Here is a 24974-nt window from a genome sequence, read left to right as displayed (position 1 = left end):
ATCAGATATGTTGGTCTAGCTTGTCAGTTTGAAGGAAATTGTATTATTTACTTGTATTTTTAACCGGTTTAAAAGTGAAACGAAACCCGACTCCTCCCCTAAATTTCATTGCAACTGTAGGGGCGCAATTTTTCTCAGACAATGTAAGTCTATGGGTAATGTATTTTTACATTTAAAAATTAATTAAAAAAAAAGTCTGAACTTTAAGTCTGATCACTCTGAAAAGATATAGCAACCTGCACCGCTATATCCCGCAGGTGTCTGCCGAGTTTGGGGCTTGTGGCTTAAAAGCCCTAGGAGGAGATACGTTTGTAATTCTGTCTCAAAAGAATAATAATAATAAAAATAAAAATAAGTTTAAATAGCATAACAGTATGTTGGCTTGTTGCCAAGCCAACATAAAAATAAAAATAAGTTTAAATAGCATTACAGTATGTTGGCTTGTTGCCAAGCGAACATAAATAGTAGATCAGTAAGTTAGCTTTTTCAAGCCAACTTCATGATAAAAATCCTAACAATTACAATAGGGTTTCAGCACTGCGTGCTTGAACCCCTAATAATAATAAAAAGCCTTACAATTACAATAGGGTTTCAGCACTGCGTGCTTGAACCCCTAATAATAATTAAAGCTGCAAGCAGCATTTACCGGGATTCAAGTATTTTAGGCCTCTGGGGTGGTCTCGGCCAACCTGGATGTATGGATGACAGTTAAACACATCCAAAATGGAGAATAGGCTCACAGACAGACACACACACTGAAAGTAAATGATTAGACTAATATATTATGTGACGAGTCAGCTGCCTCCTCCCTGATTGTCACCGGCACCCCGTCCTAAATCGCCGCCCTTCACCAGGCTCCCGACTGGAGTGGGTGTGTGAGAGGAGGGGCGCTGGACGAGTCAGGGCTGGCGGCGTGTGATGGGGCACACCTGAAGGAAGTGGAGCCTCATTACCGCCGCTGTTTAAAAGCCCAACGCGCCTCTCCTCAGGAGACCGGTCTCTTCCCCGTGCATGCACACTGGTGTCCTCGTGGGTCCAGGAAGGGTGCGTTGAGGGACTCCCGCGCCACCAAGACGTGAGCTGCCGGACCCGCGATCCGGATGGGAACCGCACCCGTATACACGGCCGACGGGCCAGGATGCCGGGCCGTCCATCCCCTACCAGCGCCGCGGCCAACGAGAGAGACGCGGCCGCTAGGAGAAGCCGCCGCCCCTCGCGCCCCGGACCAAGGAGGGGAGCGCGTGCGGCCGCCGGACTCCGCCCCTTGCCTGGACCCTTCCTTGATGAACACTGCCCGACCTACACAAATCCCGCAGCACGACGAGGACACCAGATTCCCTGTTACTTTGGACACTTTCCCCCTTTGGCCACTTTTATTCCCTTTGTTTTATGATTTCTGTTAATAAAAGCCTCTCCGAGGCCTGACGCCACGCCCACTGTGTCTGTCTTGTGCTCCTCGCGTGACAATTAATATTGGTTTTCAACCTATGGTATTACAAGTGGGCCGCCAGTTACTATCAAAATAAATAATAATGTTGTTCATATATGTAAAAATGTCTAAGTTGTAACATAATAACATCATTTCATATATATATTATTAAATAACAAAAAAATAAATATTAAACTGTAATTATGATTCCACTATTCAAGCTCGCTGATTGGTTTAAGAATAAATCTCCAATTTATCTTAGATATTTTTGCTGCATATGTTACAGAACAACAACAGTTGTACTAAGCGGTGCCAGTCCAAGTTATTTTCTGTTCATTGCCAGTTCATTCAATGAAGACAAGTTAACAATCTAGCTTCTGAGTACTAAGTTATTAACCCAACAATAGCGGGGTCAATTATTTTATTTATTTATTTATTTTTTTTGCAGTGGGCCGCACAAACATATTTGTTTGGTTGTGTGGGCCGCGAGTTGAAAAAGGTTGGGAACCACTGCTCAATAAGCATTAAATAAGTGATAGGTGACAATAAACTTATTGCAAGTCTTCTCTTTTTAAGAGTTTAGATGTCATTTTCAGGTTAAACTGTAATCATGTGGCAAAATTGTAAAAACTGATATATCTGTATGAACAAAATGGAAAACATTGACTCAATGAGATTTAAAATGTTATAACAGTTAATTTATTAATGTTTTGGCATGAATTCATGAAACCTTTGAACAGTACTGTTTAACTTAGCTGAATGAGCCCATTAGTGGTCTTTCCGTTGCCATCTACTCTTTGTATTCACTCTCACAGTCCATATTATAATTTTCACAGGACCATAATGATAATAACAAATCATCAATTAATAATTAATCATTATTTTACGAAAATCATTGTTATTTGTGATCGTGGGTGTTTGCGGAAGGCTTTAAGACCAAGCAGAATCCTCTGTTCCCGCCTCACAGGCCAGCGGGACTCGCGCTCAGTGATGCAGCTTCACTGTCTGCGGTTTGACTTTACTAAATCAAATTGAGGCGAATAAAACTTATTCATCACAAGCCCAACATTTAGCAAATCAGGAAAACATTCATTCTAACGGAAGGAAGACGTATATCATTTAGCTAATGCTGTTAAAGGGGGGGGTAAAATGCTCGTTTTCACTCAATATCCTGTTAATCTTGAGTACCTATAGAGTAGTACTGCATCCTTCATAACTCCAAAAAGTCTTTATTTTTATTATATTTATAAGAGAAAAATAGTCTGTACCGATTTTTCCCGGAAAAACACGAGCGCCTAGAGGCATTACGTGTGGGCGGAGCTAAAGAATCACAAGCGCGAGTAGGCTTTTGCTTTGATAGCGTTTGGAAGCTGTGACACAGATCCAGAGGCTGAAATTTAACAAGAGCAGCATCAGCAAAGGCGTCTCTATGTGGTATGTACTGAAACCTTATATATTTGCTTAGCGGTTTTGGAAAATGACTAAGTTCCACTTTATGTTTTTTTTTTTTAAGCTGTACATGTGGAAAGTGCAGTTTGATGACAACATCGCATGTTGTTTACTTGATGTGCTTACGCGCCGATAGCTAAGTTAACAACACAGAGATATTTGAAGCAGTTTTACTCGTGCAGTTTGATAACAACATCGCATGTTGTTTACTTGATGTGCTTACGCACTGATAGCTAAGTTAACGACACTGAGATATTTGAAGCAGTTTTACTCACCGCATGCGGTTCCAACACACGATCGTGACCCTTTTTCGTTGGGACTGCATTATCCTTAAGAAATAAACGATGTGCAATCCGAAATGCAGGGAATAAAACAAAAACACTTGCACAACTCCGTTGATGCTCTGTAAAAATAAACTCCATCCACTGGTCCCTTAATGCTGTTTCTCTTTTGGTAATCTGTGCAGGGTTGTCTTGCCCTGGCAACCAAAAACACACTCCTTTTGTGACTTTTCGCGACGCTCTCGCTCTGATCAGTGATTGTCTGTGCTCAGCCTCTCAGTGCGCCGCTATACGGGAGCACGCGCTCTTCCGGCAGAAGTTCCTTAGGACCCATATAAGGAAATTCCGCTCCATCTAACGTCACACAGAGCCATACTCGAAAAAAACTTTCCGAAACTTGTGACAAACCGGAAGAGGTTTTTTTGGAACAAAAATACTCCTTCAAACGTACAACTTAATTTTTGAAACTTTGTCCATGTTTAGCATGGGAATCCAACTCTTTAACAGTGTAAAAAACTCAGTATGCATGAAATAGCATTTCACCCCCCCTTTAAATAGAGAGAGAGAGAGAGAAAGAGAGAGAAACTAGTCTAGGGCTATTCTTAAACTTGGAGCTCATTATATTGAAGTACAAATCCAAACACCAGAAACGTTATGCATTTTATGAATAATGAAATGTTATGAAAAGTATGCATTTTATTTATTCACATGCTGTATGGTCGAAATAATATTTTAGTTCACAACTTTAAGTTGTGTTATTTAAAAAAAAAAAAATGCTTAATTGGCTGTTTCATAAACCTTCAGTTGTTATATGCTCTAAAATCCATGCCATTAGTAATTTCCATAAATTAACCTTTAAAGTCACAATTCTACAATGGTCAAAATTACTCAGGCCAATGGTATTTTTTTATGACATTTTATTATTTTTTATTTTATTTTTTTGAATAATTGTAGCCTCCATACATAGGTAAAGCATTCGGATAATCCCTTATTTTTTCCCTTATTTTCTTAAAGAATAACAATGATAACATATTATTAATTAATAAAAATAATTTAAGCAATTAAAACCTTTTTTTTTTTTTTACTTGAATTTAAATACTATTAAACTAACTTTAAATTCTCAAGGAGTTTATAAGTAAAAAATGGTAAAATGTCACAATGCATGTTAAATAGCCTAAATTAACTTGTGTTAACAATACAATTAGAACTAACAATAAAATTTGATTATTTTAAATTAACAATTCCTGTATAAAATAAGACAGCAACCTTTATATCAAACATTTTTAAATTGTCCACAGCTGAGCATCGCGGGAGGCTGATCTGCGCCAGAGCGCATGAAGTAAATGTGATGAACAAAGTCATTTTCAGATGAAAAATATATAATTCTAATGGATAAATATAATCGCAGTATATAATAATATATGTTTAGTAATAAATAAATAATAATAATAATAATAATAATAATAATAATAATAATAATTTAAAGCTAAGCATAAGGTTGGGCTTTCTCATTCAGGAGAAATCCAAACGTTTCCATATTCGTGATGTTGCCCATTTGAAGCTTAACTATTATTCATGAAGTAAATAGGTTGTGTAGTTCACGCATGTTTCAGTATAGATTGAAAAAAAATCATAATTAACAATATGTCAAAGTGCTAAAGCTGAATGTCTGGTGAACGACTGCAGTTTCCAGTGAATGTGCACGAGGCACCGGAGCGATCAAACAGCTGAAACAAACAATACTTAATTTTTGGTCACACATAAGGCATAATTCAAAAATGCTAAATGTTGGTAGTTTGAAATATCAAGAATAATAAAAGAGTTAATACTAATTATTGCTAAATGCTGGACCATTCCCATTTCGCTCTTCATACGGAACCTGAAGATTTTTTTTTAAACCAAGAATGAACCGAAATGAAAATGAAAACATTTAGCCTATATATATGTGACACACACACACAGGCCTTATATTTATTTACTGTTTAATAAAAATAGCATGCATATGATCCTTTGTGTAAAGGTCTTTTTAATTTATGTTTAGTAGAATGTAGCCTAAGACTTTTTTTTTTAATGTTACAATGTTATATCATAATGTTATTGTTGTTTTACTTCCTTTTATCTAATTTTACAATTACATTCATTTCGCAATCCATCCCTTTGCGCCACCTGGCGGTAGTTTCGCGAATGATTTTAACAAGCGACTGAATTACAGTTACCGCTGCGGCACCAAAATGAACCAAAATGCGATACCAACTTCAAATAAGCTGCAGCCCGCTGGAGGGGTCAAGATGAATAATAATTTCTAAAACTTCAGTACAAGTCAAGCCCTTTGTCGTGTTGCTTGCTGCTCTTCTCACCATTAAATGACCAGCAGGATGGCATGCAAGTGTTTAAATCTACATACTTTGCTTTTGTTTAGTCTATACTTATCACCACCATTTAAAGGCAGCAGATGCATAAATACACTTTTGTTTACTCCATGTAGTTCTGAGAGCCGAGGTACATCAAATACATCAAGGTAATTGCGCAAAGGTCTCTCTCACACACACACACACACACAATATAACATGCTGTTATACTCCATATAGCTTCATATACTAGTCAGAAACTAAGCTTTTTTTGCACAGGCCTATCTAAAGGTTTAATGGTCCAACCTAGTGATCAACTGTAAAAATTACAAATGTTACCTCTTCCCAACAGGGAAAACCACCAACAATCAAGAATCCCACACACACACAAACACTATAATTTGCTGTTATACTCCATATAACTCCACATACAAGCCAGAATCTAGGCCTTTTTTTTTTGCACAGGTCTATCTAAAGGGTTAATGGTCCCACCTAGTGATCAACTGTAAAAATAAAAAATTTTACCTCTTCCCAAAAGGGAAAACCACAAACAATCAAGAATGCATGATTATATGGTGTCATGGCTTTGCAATCAAAAAATGTATTTATAATGGAAGTCAATGGGGCAAAAACAGCCAAGTACAGTAAATGAGGGAGAAAAAATAAAAATCTAATGCTGCACAAAAACTAAAAATGCATCAAAGCCAATGTTACTATTAATCTTTGACATTCCCAAGACTGTTATAAAAAGTAAAAAACAAATCCAGCCACAATTACTTTTATATTGAAAATAAGTCATTTTGTGTTTTTTTTCCGCCAAATCAGTGACATCATTTATGAACTTGGCAATCAAAGAGTTAAAATCTTGGATTTTTAAAAAAACATTTGGTAGTTTTGATCAGGACTGAAGTTGATTAAAAGATTTATGCAACAAAAAAAAATATGAAAAAAAAAAAAATGAACCTGATACATTTTCACAGCAGTTTAATTGAGTGGATGTTTTCATCCCGAACATAACTTAAGGGTAGTGAATTTGAACAATGCACAAGGGTTAAGAAAAAATTAAAAAATTTTAAGTTGTTATATGCATTCAAATAATTAGACATTCTAAAGAAGAATGTGGTAACAATAAAAAATATGGTGAGAAAAAATAAAACATTTCATAGGGCCCTAAACATGTATTTTTTGTTAAACTTTTATTAAATTGATGTAAAAAAAAAAAAAAAAAAAAAAAAAAAAAAAAAAAAACATTTATTATTACTACTACTACTACTAGTAGTACGGTTCAGTAGTTTTTTTTTTTTTTTTTTTTTTTGTTAATAAAGCACTATTTTAGTTTTTGTTCAATATCCGTTTTAAAAACTATCAGTTAATTAGACAGTATCGGACAGTGTGGTCCAACCTAGCTATTGGTATCGGCAAAAATCGGTCGACCTCTAATTATTACATTTGGATACATTTGAGGCCATGTGACAGAAAAAAATACAGTTTCTGTTCTGGATTTTATACCATTTAATTATTTTAGCCTATTTAAAGGCATTCACTTAAAACAAATGTAGCTACAATAATCAAAACTTTCTCATCTGATCAGAAAAGAAAGACAACTAGCAATTTCAAAGTTTAAGATCTATATTAGCAATCTAACAACAATTATTCAAATTATAATTACATGATTAATTTGAAATGTTCTTGGCCTACAGAATAATAATGCTAAATCAGAAAAGTCTTGTCACATCTAGTTTGAACAGTCAGAATCATATAGGTTATAGATTGATAAATAGAGTATGAAAAATAACTATATTTGCAGCATTGCTGTTTTCTGGGGCCTGTACCATGATGGTAGCTGAACAAATTCAGAGTTACAGGATTAGTTTTGAGTTGACAAAACCAAACCTCTCCAATCTGGCTTTGTTGGTACCATGATGCTGTTCGTCAACTTTCTTTGTCAATTCAGGCTTTGATCCTGAGTTTGTGGAGCGCGTTCACTTGAATGCGTGACATCACTGGCGAAAAGCCAATCTTGCAATACAAAGCAAGTTTGATTTACTTCTCGTGAGAGACCTAGCGAGATTGAAAACTAAAAGTTAAAGGTTTTGCTAAAGGTTGAGAGATCATGACAAATTTAAATGTCATATGAAAAATGACGGAGGACTAATAAAATAAATGATCTTGCTCCATCAGTGTAGTCACAAGTGGAACTTGTTAACTTAGTTTATACATTTGAAAATATATAGTGATAGAGACTTGAACATGTAAATTCAGATTTGTAATTTTTTAAATAGTTCAATCTTTTGATACTACAGCTTATTTATATTGCATGATCTGTATACATTAATATTTATTTAAAATAATTTTAAAAAACTGTTAAACTAAAATTGCTTGCGTGTAAGAGATAAATAATCATATGAATCACAATAATTATATAAATCAAAAAATGACTATTATCATTAAAGCCAGACTTCAATTTTTATTTATTTTTTTTAACCATAAGTGACCTTTAATTTGGAGCAAGATAAACTGGAGTGACTTTGTGTCAGACATATGTCACTTCTCTCACATCTGATTGGTTCACCTTCAGTTTGAGATCTTGAATCCAGAACATAACCTGCCCCGGAGCAGGTTAGCCGTGTAGCGTAAGATACCATGGCAACGAACACCGATTAAAGCCGAGCTACTTTCATAGTACCTAAAACCCAGGGTTGGCGGCAACTAAGCTGAAACATAGCTGGCTAGCCACCTAATCCAGCTTCATGGTACAGGCCCCAGGTGTGTTCGATTGTTTGTTGTTGTGGTTAAAATAACGGTGTCATCTGCAGCTCTAGAACTTGGCACCAGCATACATCCGGAGAAAGAGAGACAGCACACGGAGCTGAAAGGACTCGAATAAAGCCCATTTGGATTTTGATAAAAATATTAGAGGACAACCCTAAACGCTTGTTATGTGATCCACTGCACTGTTTTTACGCACTGCTTATTTAAAATGGTGCTGTGTTATCCCTTTCAGTCCAGATGGTGTCTTTCAAGTCAAGTCTGGAGTCAAGTCAAGTAACCTTTATTTATATAGCGCTTTAAACAAAAAAGATAGCGTCAAAGCAACTGAACAACATTAATTAGAAAAACAGGGTGTCAATAATGCAAAATGACAGTAAAAAGCAGTTCATCGTTGAATTCAGTGATTTCATCATCTCAGTTCAGTTTAAATAGTATCTGTGCAATCATTTGCAATCAAGTCAACAATATCGCTGTAAATGAGTTTACCCCAACTAAGCAAGCCAGAGGCGACAAGCAGCAAGGAACCAAAACTCCATCGATGACAGAATGGAGAAAAAACCTTGGGAGAAACCAGGCTCAGTGGAGTCATTTCAGGTTGAGTCTGAGCCAAGCCTGAAGTCAATAAAAATTTGACTCAAGTCACCGTATACCACTTAATTGCCCATATCTGGGTTATGAAGAACAAGGTAAAATACTTTATAATTATATTTATAATTAAGGTAAAATACTTTATAATTATTTTTTATTTTTTGCCAAAATAAGCCATTTAAAACTACTGATATGCTTATCATTGTTTTTCAGTATACCATAGAAACGTGGAAAATTATCGACAAATACTGAAGCAGCAAACTTTGCAAAACAACATTTTTGTCACTGCTTAAACTTTTGGCCATGACTGCATATGTATATCAGGGCTCGACATTAAAGGGGGGGTGAAATGCTATTTCATGCATACAGATTTTTTTACACTGTTAAAGAGTTGGATTCCCATGCTAAACATGGACAAAGTTTCAAAAATTAAGTTGTACGTTTGAAGGAGTATTTCTGTTCCAAAAATACTCCTTTCGGTTTGTCACAAGTTTCGGAAAGTTTTTTTCGAGTATGGCTCTGTGTGACGTTAGATGGAGCGGAATTTCCTTATATGGGTCCTAAGGGCACTTCTGCCGGAAAAGCGCACGCTCCTGTATAGCAGAGCACTGAGAGCACAACAGACATTCACTGATCAGAGCGAGAGCGTCGCGAAATGTCATAAAAGAAGTGTGTTTTTGGTTGCCAGGGCAAGACAACCCTGCATAGATTACCAAAAAAAAAAAACAGCATTAAGGGACCAGTGGATGGAGTTTATTTTTACAGAGCATCAACGGAGTTGTGCAAGTGTTTGTGTTTGTTCCCTGCATTTCGAAGATGCTTGTTTTACAAACAAGGCCCAGTTTGACGCCGGATTTGCACATCGTTTACTTCTTAAGGATAATGCAGTCCCAACGAAAAAGGGTCACGATCGTGTGTTGGAACCGCATGCAGTGAGTAAAACTGCTTCAAATATCTCTGTGTTGTTAACTTAGCTATCGGCGCGTAAGCACATCAAGTAAACAACATGCGATGTTGTTATCAAACTGCACGAGTAAAACTGCTTCAAATATCTCTGTGTTGTTAACTTAGCTATCGGCGCGTAAGCACATCAAGTAAACAACATGCGATGTTGTCATCAAACTGCACTTTCCACATGTACAGCTTAAAAAAAAAAAAAAAAAAAAAAAGACGACAAAGAAAGTGGAACTTAGTCATTTTCCAAAACCGCTAAGCAAATATATACAGTTTCAGTACATACCACATAGAGACTGATTGCTGATGCTGCTCTTGTTCAATTTCAGCCTCTGGATCTGATTCTGGATCATAAATATACGCTGAATCTGACTGTTAGCCGTGGTTTGTTTTGGTTGGTTTTGTCCTCACGGTGTCACAGCTTCCAGACGCGCTCAACGCAAAAGCCTACTGGCGCTCGTGATTCTTTAGCTCCGCCCACACGTCACGCCTCCAGCCACTCCTGTTTTTCCGGGAAAAATCGGTACAGACTATCTTTCTCTTATGAATATAATAAAACTAAAGACTTTTTGGAGTAATGAAGGATGCAGTACTACTCTATAGATACTCAATATTAACAGGATATTGAGTGAAAACGAGCATTTCACCCCCCCCCTTTAAATATGAAATTAAACCACCAGTAGGTGGTGGCAAGTCTTAATGAGTGAATCATTGTTTCAACAGATTCCTTCAAACTGCTGATTCATTCAATAAATGAAACAAGTAACCGTTTTTATAAATGGCTCACTGAATCATTGACTCATTCAAAAATTAATCAATTAGTAACAAAAGACTGTTGTGAGTTGCTCTGAGATGCGGGAGTGTGCTGCTGTGGCTTTGCTTAGAACTATTTTTATTAGTGAAATGGAGCAAAAACAATCCTATCTGTCTAAAATTTAAGTCAGTTAAAATTACTTATTTATTTAACTAAAGTTGTATAAAATCAATATCACATTTGCAATCGAGCTTAAAGTCAGGAAAACATCACTCCTGGTCAGGTCTGGACTGGGACAAAAAAAGGGCCCTGGCATTTTTGCTCAGACCGGCCCACCACAATCCGTCGGACATAACCAACCAGTACACCATCTTTGCGGTCCTTGTAGATATGCATATCTACAGTTCCATTCCCAAAAAACCCTAAAAAGCTGAGAACTAAGTGCGATGGACCAGTGTACTCACTCTCTCTTGACTGACTCCCTGGTGATCAAAGGTGCTCTCCTCCACTGCTAACTCAACCTGGCTTGACTATACATAAGGACAGAGAGAGAGATGATTACAATTATTTGGAAGAGTTATTAAAAGTACACTTAGTAAGGATCGATTTTGGTTATATAGTCCTGTATTCTTGAAGAGCAGGATTTCAAGATGGACAATGTGCTCCATGTTAAAAAACTAGTTAATCATTTAGAACCCAATAGAATGTGGATTTAGAATACTGCTAATTCTAAAAATAAATGTTTTTTTGTTTTTTTTCAATGAACCAGACAGCAGAAAAACTAGTTTACAATTGCAAGTATAGGCTACCGGTACTTTGGTTTAAAGAGCACAAAACCCTCTTTAATATGACACCAAACAACATTTACCTCTCATTGTTGAGATACTTCCCATCAAAAAAAAGAAAAACAAACTATACTACCAAATTACATATAATAATATATATTATATTCATATTATTCAATCACCGTTAATATTGCATATTAATGATATTGGAAATTCATTAAAAACATCTACTTCATTGAATATACAGCTAAACAAAAATAAACAGCTTTCAAAATGCAAGACCGGTTTTAATCCCCAAATATCAAGCGTTAGCTACCTCTTCCAATGCGTAACTCGTCGTGGGCGCTTTGACACAGGCAATCTGAGTAATAATTAAAATAATCAAATAGCATCATTTTAAGCTTTTCTAGAGATGGGCCGTATGGACATTATGGGTTTTATATGGTTAACATTAGAATAGTCAGCCGAAGTTGCAATTGAATAAGTTAACGCTGCTAACCTAGCTACAAAAACAATGCAAAATAGCTTAAGCGGTGTTATTTGACTTTAGCTGACTGAGTGGCTAGTGCAGTGGGTGACAATCTGACAGACTTTATAATAGCGACAACGATTTTGTTGTCTTATTATAATATTCATTAATTAAGGTAACGTTAAATCATCACACTATTCTCCTGCACCCGCCCTGATTAACACTCCCTCTCTGTTAATCATGTAGCTACCATGCTTACCTTTTCTATTACACTCTTCTGCTCACTCTGTCCCTCCTTGACTTCACTATCAGACACCTGCTCCTCTGCCTGGGTGCCGCCGGTGCTGCAATGGCTAGTCACCTCCATGTGCTATGTTCACATGTTTTTGCAAAATGTCGTCAGGTACTGTAGGCTTGGAAACTGAAGCTACAGCCCTAAACATGTTGGTTATTTTTGCACAGGTTGAGGCATCAACCTCTAGAATTTTTATTTTTTTGGCCCGCAACTTCTCTGCAACCCCTTTGCGCTTTTGTTTCTCCATCCTAAGTCCAGATTTCGGTCTCTGAGCCACTGCACTGACTGCATCTGGCCCAAGAAACAGAGGGTGAGGGGTGGAGCCTGTGATTGGGCCAGCCAGTAAAATTCTCTTTCACTTGCCCCTTAACAAAATCCACTTGTCCACAAACGCTAATGTTGAGCCCAGTATATAATATATATATATATATATGTGTGTGTGTGTGTGTGTGTGGTTATAATGTCAGATTCAGGATGTTATTATGTGCAGGCATCATTGTTTGTTACCAAAGCAACCACTGCATCCGCACCACTTCTTGTTTGTATGGAAGAGCATCTGTACACATAAGAGCCAACAAGATCACAAAGCAGTCTTGCTGGTGTGATACACTCACCTCAGGAAAACGGCTGCCCTCACTGCTTTCTGACTGTTTATTGGCTGTCACAGTCAATAATGGAGCTGCAAAAAATAAAAATAAAAAGATGAGTCAAATGTTTTATTTGATTAGCTCCAGCTGTCTCTGTTTGTGGAAAGAGACCAGTTTAAAGTTGTGATGAGCTGTATGGCCATACCTGTGAGCTCATGGAAAGTCATTCTGTCTAAGACGTTGAAGGATGTGTCGAGCTTCAGTGGCTGACTGCAGCGCTGACACACAAAACTCACCTGCATGGTGTTGCTAGAAAACTTCAAACCCTCCATGTTTCTGTAGGGAGCATAATACACATACCATTAAAATAGCTTTAAGGATATGTACCTAGTTAGTTATGTGTTCATAATATATATATATATATATATATATTATATACACACACACACACACACAGGGCTCAACATTAGCACTTGTGTACAAGTGGATTTTGTTAAGGGGCAAGTGAAAGAGAATTTTACTTTTTAATTTTAAATACATGTAACAATTCAGGGGAAGAAGGAGGCGGGAACCGGCAGATAAACATAATAACTTAATAAAATAAAGACAAAACAATGCTGCAGCCCCTTACGGACGACTGCCGTGCACAAACAAAATCAAAACATAAAATAAATCCAGGCCTGGGTCCCGTTTTCACTAAGGAGGTTCAACCAACTCTGAGTTGACTTACCCTGAGATGGGAAACTCTTTTGGTTACAGAACAGCTGAAATGAGTTGGTTTAATCAACTCTAAATTGACTGACTCTGAGTTAAGCACGTGCACCACAACTTAAAAAAGCCATTATCAATGGAGCGTCAATATTACGATTCACCATGGCAACAGCTCCCACCAAAAAGCCGTCTGCATACTTCCGACTCAATACAAATGTAATTCTTCTCAGTGTTATAATACCACAGGTGAAAACTGGCAGAAGGTTAGATTAATAAACTAATAGCTAATCATTTTATGGAATCTCATGGGTAAAAAATATATATAAAAACATAATATTAATAGTAATATTTTAAGTGCATTTGTCTTATTTTACAAATGATCTGCCAATAGAGTAAGAAAAATACGGCAGTGGCTATTTACACTAAGTGGAATTAACATACTTTCTTAGTGATAGATCCTATTTACAGTAGGCTAAGTGCAAGTAGCTCTAGATGCTATTTACAGAAAAAAATGTGCAGTGAAAATCGTGATATATTCTATTTACCATGTAAAAGTAGCAGTTCTTTGCAACAGGCTAAGTGTAAATAATTATAAGATGCTAGTTATACTTTATACTGGCAGATACATTTGCACCTCAGTATTGTTTTACATTAAAAGGATGCAATAATAACAGATTGTAAATGATTATATTTATTACAATTACAAATAGTTCGGCAAAAGCTGGACTCTAACCCAATCAATCACGTTACAAGCTAGTTTTCCGTGCCCAAAACATTACTGCCTACACCATTGAAGCTGTTATTCATGTGTCGTATTTAACCTTCGATGTCGATGAAGGGCGGAGCTACAGTAGATTTGCACTTAGTAATAGAAACTCAGAATAATCTTGTTTTCCATTTGCATAAAGATTATTTTTATTACCACACTGGTATATCATTTTACTTAAGTAAAAAACACTTAATTTAGATCCCCCTCAGGAAACAAGATTAAGTATCTTATAAAATTTTCTTATATAGAAAATCAATCTTTATTTAATTCTTTTATATTTGTACTTCTGGGGGGGCACTTAGTAAGAAGAGCATTTTTCCAGCGTGCATTAATGTGTTTAAAAAGGGTGAGGAGACCGAAAGAAAATCTGTGTTTCCTGAAGAAAACCTGCTCCTGACCAGGGGCCCGTTCTTCGTACGTCGCTTATTACATCCGAGATCAAATGACGCATCCAAGATGATATCATCGTGCTAATCATGTTCCGGCTAATTGGGTTCTTCGAACACACATGTTGTGTATGATTAGTATCGCTGGATTGAGTTATCTGAGATAATTGCGTGTTCATGTGTTGGCTTAAAAGGGGATATGTATCGATACTCGAAACAATGATGAGCAGTGCAGCGATTGGCTGGTGGCAAGACGGCAATGTAATGACGTCATATAATTTAAAATGACACCCGACGAAAAACTTGACAAATTTCTGGACTTTTATAGGGAAACAGCCAAGCAAACAAAACTACATAAATGTTATAATAGATACATGAAACAGATAATAGATACATGTTTTTATTGTATTATAATTTTTTTTATGATTCCCAATTATTTAGATTTGCAAGTTATAATAGTTGTGCAGTCTTTACATTTTTATTTCAATGTAGAAATTATCTATTCATTTCATTTTATATTTGGACAGATTTGTCACGTAACAGCATTTATGAAGGTTTCTTAAGGGTCAATATCATGTTATCTGCATCTCCTGAGCTCCATCAAGCCACTCTTATAATAGCAGTCATCACTCAAAATAATGCACGACTCTATTATCTGTATAGCATGTGTGTAAGACTCTAATACAATTATGAAGTAATAATTTTATGACATAAATATTTTAGTGAGTAAAACTGGCTGTCTATGGTAGGCTGTTATGGACTACACAGCATTTTTATATTATTTTTAAATAATTTTTTTAATGATTATTATTTTAAATTATTATCCCTGGATCAGTTCGATACTCTTGTAATAAAGTAGCGGTGGTAGCAGACATTTTTTAAGTATCAGTTCTGGTTGAAAAGAAGCGATCTAATCCTGTTTACATGAAATAAGCCTGCTCCCAAGCAGGTTTAAGCTTACGGACCTGTTGCTATGACATCAACTCCGGGATGAGCTTCGAAGAAGCGTCAACATTTAAATCCAGCTAACTGAGTTAGCGAGGTACGAAGAACAGGCCCCAGGTTAGATTCATAGAGTAAGTTACCATAGTAACTAACTCTGAGTATAAGTTGCCTCTCTTTCAGAAACAGGCTCGACTTACCCTGCTTTCTCGGGTTTAACAAACCTCCCATTCTGAAACAGAAAACCTAGAGTTTCATCTCATTTTAGGGTTAACATACTCAGAGTTTTCACTTAACCTCCTTTGTGAAATGGGCCCTTGGTCCTCTCCCATCCTTCACTGTCGTCGCTCCTCTTTTGTATCCTTCCATCTCCTTCGTGGGACTCGCTTCATTCCCACGGCCACGCCCCACTCATCCCACAGCCCAAAAATTAGGGCTGTCGATTTAAAATGTTTTTAATGCATTTAACGCACACACCTTGCCCCAGACCTGCGTAGGTCATCTTATATTTCAAGTAGGTGACTGGTGATGAACATTATTTAGGGAAACAACTCTGTGTGATGTAGCCTATAGAATCCAGTTAAAATATTTATACCATATGATTTAGTTGCAGTATCAATGCTGTTTTTATCCAAAACAGCTTGAGAGCAAATGTTATACTGATTTTATGCAGTTCAGGAAGTTAATATTGTATCATATTTTTGACACAATATTGTCTGTTTTTGCTCAGTTTTTCCAATGACAATATTACCCATAAAGCAATATTACCCATAAAGCAGAACTGTTGTGCATCTGTGAGCAAAACACAGCAGTGACTCATTTCTAAATGAATCCGCATTCTGAAGAAATTGCTCGTCGAGGTCATCGATGACATCGACGCAAAATATGCGCATCGATTCGTCGACCTGTTTTTATTTCTCTAAAATACGTTTGCAAAACGTTTACCTTATGTGCGCTGAATATACCGGATCAACATTCTGTCCAACGTTATATAACCAATCAAGGGGGTTTTCTGCATTGATCTTTTTTTTTGGTAGAATAGAATGACTGCTACGCCTGACAAGGGCGTATACGAGAGAGAGCCCCGGCTACGCGCGCGCACTCACAGTCTTCAAACAACACGAGCACTTCTTGCTCTCTCTCTCTCTCTCCCTTGTGCATATTAATCAAAATCATTAAACACGATAGAAAAAGGGCGAAACACCAAAGTTTAATGCGCGCTCGCGCACTTACAGTCTTCAAACTACACGAGCACTGTCTTGCTCTCTCTCTCTCCCTCGTGCATATTAACCAAAATCATTAGACACGATAGAAAAAGGGCAGAACGCCAAAGTTTCACGTGCGCTCGCACACTTACAGTCTTCAAACTACACTAGCGCTGTCTTGCTCTCTCTCTCTCCCTCGTGCATATTAACCAAAATCATTAGACACGATAGAAAAAGGGCAGAACGCCAAATTTTCACGTGGAGCATTCGGTGATTTTTTTTTTCTCCATGACAGGCTGCCGGCTCCCACTGTTAATTTTTATTTATTTATTTATTGGAAAAGCACTCTCTGTATTAGCTTAAAGCCCTCAAGTTTACATTGGTTACTGTATTCTTTCAATTGCTCTAAACAAGTATTTTGGGTGACCTTTGTTATTGAATGCTAGACTTCAAGTTGTTGTTATTTTCATCTGAAAGAAGAACTTTTTATCAGTAAGCTAGGCCCTATGTGTTCAGTAAGCTTGTTTCAGTAAGCTATGTGTTTTCAAGGCTTCAAGGTTTTATTGAGTGCTATATCTCTATACAAGTGCAAAGTAATGTATTCTTAGTCTTTTATTTTGTAATTTTTAGAGCAATAAACATATATTGCAATGTTAAGGAATTCATGTTTTTTTTCATTCAGATATGTAAAACAACATGTATAAATTGTTAGTAGTCAATTAATGGGGAGATAATCAAAATCGAATCGGTCTGAAAAAATGAATCGTTAGATTAATCGATGCATCGAAAACATAATCGCTAGATTAATCGTTTAAAAAAATAATCGTTTATCCCAGCCCTAGAACCAATGATTCAATTGCCCATCCATAAAGAGAGCCATTTACTTAATTCCTAAATAAATCAGTCGTAAGAATAATATGAATAAAGGAATGACTTTTAAGACATTTCTACAACCATCTACAGGCAGTTTTTGTTTTTCAATTATTGCATAATTTTGTAAAAAATAATACTATGAGCCAAAAAAAAGCTCATGTTACTCATCTCTTCATCAGGTTACACTGGCTATCAGTAGCTGCACACATCAAAATCAAAGGAATTGATGCTTGCCTACGAGACCACCACTGGCGCGGCACCAATATACCTAAACTCACTAGTTCAAAATGATGTGCACTCCAGAGCTTGCGCTCTGCAAGTGAATGGCGCCTTGTGTTGCCATCCCAAAGAGGTTCAAAATCACTCTCACTGACTTCTTCCTGGCCTGTGCCCAGCTGGTGGGATGACCTCCCAATCTCAATTCAAACAGCTGAGTCTTCAGTCACTTTCAAAAAACATCTAAAAGACACATATTTATCGCCAGCACTTGACCAACTAATACTAGCACTTATATTTCTATTCTATTCTCTAAAAATAAAAATAAAATAAAAATCATAGCTCCGTGAACTGCGCTATACTGAGACTTGTCGTGGAACTTGTATACTGTTGTTGTTCTCTTGTTGGTCTGATTGCTTCTATTGTTCTCATTTGTTTCTATTATATATATATATATATATATAACACATCTCATATTTATCTTTATTTGATTTGTTCATGAGAAATACTGTATTGTTTAGAATTGAATAGAAGTCCTGACCATAACCTTGTAAAAAAAATTCTCTTCTGTTTCTACCTCTGAAATATTTTGATTGTCCATTGAATTTTTTTTTTCTTCCTGTATCCCAACTCTTGCTTTAAGATAAGGATTTACCTTTATTTTTTATTTTTTTAATAATTGAGACATACGATTGAGACATACACACATCCAAGATGTTTCTAACGTTTTTCCCCATATAGTAATGCTAAATCTTTACATTGTCAAATAATTTTCTATTATGTCTAAATTTATTTCGAGCTATTTTAAAATCATTTCAATTATCTTACATATATTTAAAGTACTTATTAAAATTAACCATGGTTTTACCAAAAATAAAAAATAAAAACATGGTAACTATAGTTAAACCATGGTAAGCACTAATCAACCATTGTTTTGCTACATTAACCATAGTATTAGTTGTAAAACTGTGGTTATACAAAAGGTAATCAATATGGAAAAAAATTAAAAAAAAATAAAAATAAAAGACTTTTACTAGCATAAAACCATGGTTAATTTTCATATAATAATTTTCGAGAATGTTGCACAAAAATGTATTGCTTCGATACATAAATATACAAGTGCTTATTTCATAGCAATTCAAACGGCATTACAAATAACTTTAACAAATATTACATTTATTCGGGTATTTTCATGGTTGAAATCTAGATTACTAAAGTTCTATGTCGTATTCTGACTTAATTTATCAAAGTTTGCCTTGTCAGTAACGTTAGCTCCATTCACTATCTGTAACAAAAATGTATAGCTTTCAAGATCTCAATAAAGTTCAAAATATATAGCTAAGGATATAGATTCTTACCTGCCTCCAAGCAAAAACAACATCTCATATGGTTAAATTCATAGAAGAAACAATTATTCGATATTATTATATTTAAAAAGTACCTTTCAATCGACGTCTCCTTACGGTATCAGTGCGCTTCCTGTTTACTACTGGCACGGGAAATTACGTATGTGGTGTTCCATTTCTTCTTCTTCTTCTTCTTCTTCTTCTTCTTCTTCTTCTGAATTTTTATGGCGGTTGGCAAACCAGCTTATGGTGCATTACCGCCACCTACCAAACTGGAGTGTGGAGCTCAGACAAGCAAGGAAATGAAAAAAAAAAAAAAAAAAAAAAACTAAATTATCCCGTATAACCCTATGTCTTTAATAAATTTAATAATGGCTCTATACTTCTTCCATTGCTCAAAATTACATTCCAAAAAGCTTTGTATATTGTAAGTGTTAATGTCCAATTTTTCCATTTCTTGAATAAGCAATATTCCTTCCTTTTCGTACAGTTGACATGAAAATAAAATATGCTCTATTGTCTCTGATTCATCACAATTTCTACATTTACCTGTTGCATGCTTTCCTATTTTAAAAAGGGAATGATTTAGTCCAGAATGTCCAATTCTAAGACGTGAAATGATAATATCTTCCTTCCTGTTCTTATATACACTTCTTCCATTTCCTACAAGTTGTTGGATGCTATTAAGATGTCTGCCCTTGCTATCAACATCCCATGCTTCTTGCCATTTACTATGAGTGACTTCTTTCACTTTAGCCTGAACCTCTTTTTTACTAAGAGCCACTTGTATGTCAACATCTGCATGATTTAAAGCTTGCTTAGCTAGTTTGTCAGCCACTTCATTAGCCTCTACTCCCACATGAGCAGGGACCCACAGAAACATAATAAGACTAGTATTACTATTTCTCAATAAACTTGCTAGAATATCAAAAATAATATCTTGCCTAGTTGATTTTAGTCCACTTGCAAGGCTTGAAAGTGCTGCATAAGAATCAGAACAGATGACTGCTAACCTAGGTTTTACCTCCTCCACCCAATGAAGTGCTACCAGAATGGCAATAAGTTCTGCTGTATACACCGATACATTATCAGTTAATCTTTTGCTGATATCACATTGAAATTTAGGGATATGCACTGCAGAAGCAGTTCTTCCAGAGGCAGGATCTTTAGAACCATCTGTGTATATGTGCAACCACGATGTATAGCTTTGATCTATATATTGCTGTGCAATAATGTTCTTGGGGATATCCTTGTCATTGTTAATTTGCGTTTGAATTTGAAAATCAACTAATGGCTTTGGGAATATCCATGGTGGAATATTAGATACAGACACTATTGGGCTAACTTCTAATCCATCAATACCAGCTTCTAATGCTTCCCTGTTAGCAGTCCATCCAAAGCTTTTAATAGTCTTATTCCCATGTTCCCAGCATTCTTTCATAACTCCTTTTACTGAATGACTTTCCTTATGCCCTTTTATATTAACCCAGTAATTCATTCTAAGCTTATACCTTCGCAGGTAAAGAGGAGCTTCTCCAAGTTCTACCTGCAAGGCTGCAATGGGAGATGTTTTGAAGGCACCACAACAAATTCTTAGAGCTTGACTTTGTATAGTTTCAATCTTTTTAAGTAAGGTTTCAGATGCAAATCCATAGATAATACTTCCATAATCCAGGCTTGACCTGATTAATGTACAGTATATTCTTTTCAGCGATATTCTGCAAGCTCCCCATTCAACCCCTGATAAACATCGTAGTATATTAACTCCTATTTTACACTTCTCTATTAACTTTTTAGCATGAGTAGCAAAAGTCAATCTTTGATCCATCCATACTCCAAGGTATTTAACTGCTGTAACTTGCTCCAGGTCCTGTTTGTATAATTTCAATTTAACAACTGGTATTCTTTTCTTTTTTGTAAAGCAAATAACTTGAGTTTTTGCTACTGACAACCTAAAGCCCCAGTTATTTGCCCAAGCTTCAACAGCTTCCACTGATTCTTGTAACTTTTTTGACACACAAATAATATTACGTCCTCTTTTCCAAATTGCCCCATCGTCTGCAAATAATGCCCTACCTATATCACCTTTAAGATTATTAAAAACATCTTTTATCATTATATTAAATAACACTGGACTACAAACACTTCCTTGAGGTGTCCCATTATCTATCTTATATGTCTTGGAATACTCTACTCCTACCCTTACTTGTATTGTTCTTTCAAGAAGAAAGTCCATAATCCAGTTATACATTTTCCCTCCGATCCCCATGCATTTAAGTTTTATTAGAAGGCCCTCCTTCCAAAGCATATCATATGCCTTCTCAATGTCAAAAAGAACCCCAACAAGAACTTCTTTATTTACTTGAGCTTTTCTGATATCAGCTTCCAAGCTTAACACAGCATCCATTGTATTTCTCCCTTCCCGAAATCCACTTTGGTATGGTGACATAAGTCCTTTACTTTCCAGAACATAGTTTAGCCTGTATATAATCAATTTCTCCATCAATTTACACAAATTGGAAGTCAAAGCAATTGGTCTATAACCAGTTGGGTTTGATTTATCTTTACCCGGTTTACCTATTGGAACAATTATTCCATGCTTCCAAGAGGGTGGAATCTTTCCCTCATTCCAAATCCTATTAAACAGACATAAAATCATATTTAAAGATCTGTCAGTCAAATGCTTGATCATTATATAACACACATAGTCTTTTCCAGGAGATGTATGTTTAACTCCACCTAGAGCTCGTTTTAATTCATATAAAGTGAAATCTGCATCTAAAGCATCTCCAGAAGGATTCCTTTTAATCATCACATCTGGGTGCTGATTCTTATTCTGCTCTCTAAGTCTTTTTGCTTCCTCTGATACATTATCATCACTATGAACTCTGACAAACACTTTAGCCAACATTTCAGCTTTTTCATTGTCGGTTACTGCTATTATTCCTTCATCATTTTTTAAAACTGGAAGAGTTTGACTTCTATATATTCCACCCATTTTTCTTATTGTCCCCCACACTTCACTTATATCAACATCATCTCCAATTGTACTACACCAATCTCTCCAGTATTTCTTTTTAGCAGCACGAACAGTCCTTCTGACCTCAGCTTGTGTTTTCTTATATTTAATAAAATCCTCAAATAAATAAGTTCTTTTAATTTGTCTAAATGCTTTATTTCTGTCCTGTACAGCTTTACTACACTGTTCTGTCCACCAGGGAACTGATTTCCTCTTTCTACTTTGTACTTTTCTTCCTATTACAGTATCAGCTACATCATACAATACTTTGCAAATCCTATCATTAAATTCATCCACTTCCTCCATTGATTTTGGTTCTATTGCTGTAAGTCCTACCTCACTTAAAAAAGCATATGCTTCCCAATTAGCCTTTTTAAATCTCCATCCTGGAGCAGGCTTCAAATTTTGTTCTAACACACTCATCCCTACATTACAAATGATAATATAATGATCACTTCCCATACTATTGTCTTCACACACATCCCATTCACAGCTCCTTGCTAATTCTTCTGACACCAGAGTTAAATCTATAGCTGATCCAATTCCCCGAACTACATCAATTCTTGTGTTTCTACCATCATTTAAGCATACCTGTCACAAACACACCCTCTGTGGCTCCCTCCGATCACCACCAGAGGGAACCGTCGCCCGAGTATTAACCTCTTTCAAAACTCCATTTCCCAATACACCCCTTACCTGGGGCTGATTACCTGCACAGGTGTCGCTCATCTCCATCCCCTATTTAATGAACTCGCCCTGTTCTCTCAAACGCAAAGTCTTGTTTTGCCCATGCAGACATTACCGAGCATTTTCCCATTGTTTGATCTCCCGTGTATGACCTGGACTGCTTATTGGACTCTTATTCTTTGCCGCCTGCCTTACCGACCACTGCCTTGTTCTCTCGTCTCTGCCTGCCAGCCGCCAGCCCTGATTCTATGCTCTGTCAAGGTTTATGATTCTGATTTGTCTACGTTGTATCTTACGCCCCTGATTGATCTGTTTCTGTTTACTCTGTTGATTATTGAAATAAAGCTGCTTATGGATCATAACGCCCCTGACTCAGCGTTACAGAAGACTTTGCCAGATATTGATCCAACGGCTTTTTTCCAGATCACGGCAGAAGTATCCGCTCAAGCCTGCAAACCCCGGAGGGAAATATTCCAGCAGCACCTCAACCACAGCAAATGGCCGCCGCCGTGGCCACACCTCCCGCTTCAGTAAGCCCGCGCTTGGCGTTCCCAGAAAAGTTCGATGGATCACCTGCCAGATGCAAGGGGTTCCTATTACAATGTTCGATGTTTGTTAACCAGCAGCCCTCGTTATATCCCACAGAGGACAGCCGAATTTCGTTTGTGTGCTCTTTGCTCACGGGGAGAGCACTAGAGTGGGCCACAGCCATCTGGAACGGTGATCGATCAGTTTTCACCACCTTTTCAGCATTTCTGCTCCGATTCAGAGAGGTTTTCGAACATCCCGCGGGAGGAACGGAGGTTGGCGAACAGCTTATTGCACTCCGTCAAGGAGGAAGATCGGCCGCAGATTATGCTCTCTCATTCCGCACCCTAGCTGTACAAACTGGCTGGCCAGACGACCCTTTACGCCTGCACTTCAGGAGGGGACTGAATGCTGAGCTGCAGACCGAACTAGCCTGCCGAGATGAGGGCAAAACCCTCGAACAACTCATCGATCTGTCCATCAAGGTAGACAATCTGATTCGGGCACGTCGGCCCCGATACTGAACTTCATCACTCACCCCAGTCAACAGCTCAAGCCCGGATCCAGAACCCATGCAAATCGGAGTTACCCGATTAAGCGAGGAGGAAAAGTCACGCAGGTGACAGCACAACTTGTGTTTATACTGTGGCTTGGCTGGACATCTACGGGCTTCATGCCCCACTCGACCGCCGCGACATTCAGCTGCGGTGAGTTATCCTTCTAGATCTTCTTCTATGTTAGAAATACCAGTCATGTTATATGTTAAGGGAATTAGCATCGAGGTGAGGGCATTGATTGATTCCGGAGCTGCGGGAAGTTTTATTGATACCACTTTCATGGAGACTCATAACATCCCTTGTATTCCATGTACCTCTCACTTGGCAGTGGCAGCTCTAGATGGGCGACCGCTGGGCTCCGGTCGCATCCAAACCATCACTGAGGAGTTAGAACTCACCGTCGGGGCCCTCCATTCTGAAAAGATCCACCTCTACAGCTTCCAATCTCCTCATAACCCCATCATCTTGGGACTGCCCTGGCTGGAAAAACACAATCCAATCATCTCCTGGTCCAAGAAACAGATATCACAATGGTCAGATTACTGCAAACAACATTGTCTCCATTCCTGCACCCGACCCACGATCACTCCTACTTCCTCATCGGCCTCTCAACTGCCTCAGGAGTATGACGATCTCCAGGAGGCTTTCAGTAAAACCAAGGCTGCGCAACTACCTCCTCATCGACCAGGCGATTGCGCCATTGAGCTGATGCCAGGCGCTCAACCACCCAAGGGCCGAGTTTTTCCATTATCTCAACCCGAAGCCGCAGCCATGAAGGAGTATATCGAGGAGGAATTAGCCAAGGGATTCATTCGACCTTCAACTTCACCAGCTTCTGCAGGATTCTTCTTCGTGAAGAAGAAGGACGGAGGACTCCGCCCTTGTATAGATTACCGCGGCCTCAACGACGTTACGGTGAAGTACCGATATCCCTTGCCACTCGTCCCAGCGGCTCTAGAGCAACTACGCCGAGCAAAGTACTTCACGAAGTTGGACCTCCGAAGCGCCTACAACCTGATCCGAA

The 24974-nt window shown here is 37.4% G+C and overlaps 1 protein-coding gene across 2 annotated transcripts in view; it reads right to left on the bottom strand.

Annotated features, from left to right (window-relative positions):
* Window positions 1-19372, bottom strand: part of LOC113101067 (beclin-1-like) — a 58597-nt gene extending 39225 nt beyond the window's left edge. The window contains exons 1-5 of one of the 2 annotated variants that reach the window (XM_026265526.1): window positions 19255-19372; window positions 12917-13047; window positions 12739-12803; window positions 12089-12199; window positions 11040-11105 (exon numbers count right to left, since the gene is read on the bottom strand). In XM_026265526.1, coding sequence (XP_026121311.1) covers window positions 11040-11105; window positions 12089-12199; window positions 12739-12803; window positions 12917-13043 — 369 coding nt within the window. In that variant the 5' untranslated portion in view covers window positions 13044-13047; window positions 19255-19372. The remainder of the gene's footprint in view (window positions 1-11039; window positions 11106-12088; window positions 12200-12738; window positions 12804-12916; window positions 13048-19254) is intronic. The other variant, XM_026265527.1, reaches the window with a different exon arrangement.
* Between the last annotated feature and the right edge of the window lie 5602 nt (window positions 19373-24974).

Source organism: Carassius auratus, unplaced genomic scaffold (genome assembly GCF_003368295.1).
Source record: "Carassius auratus strain Wakin unplaced genomic scaffold, ASM336829v1 scaf_tig00217462, whole genome shotgun sequence".
Classification (NCBI taxonomy): domain Eukaryota; kingdom Metazoa; phylum Chordata; class Actinopteri; order Cypriniformes; family Cyprinidae; genus Carassius; species Carassius auratus.
Note: the sequence above shows the minus strand (reverse complement) of the source record. Positions and strands in the feature narration are given on the sequence as shown.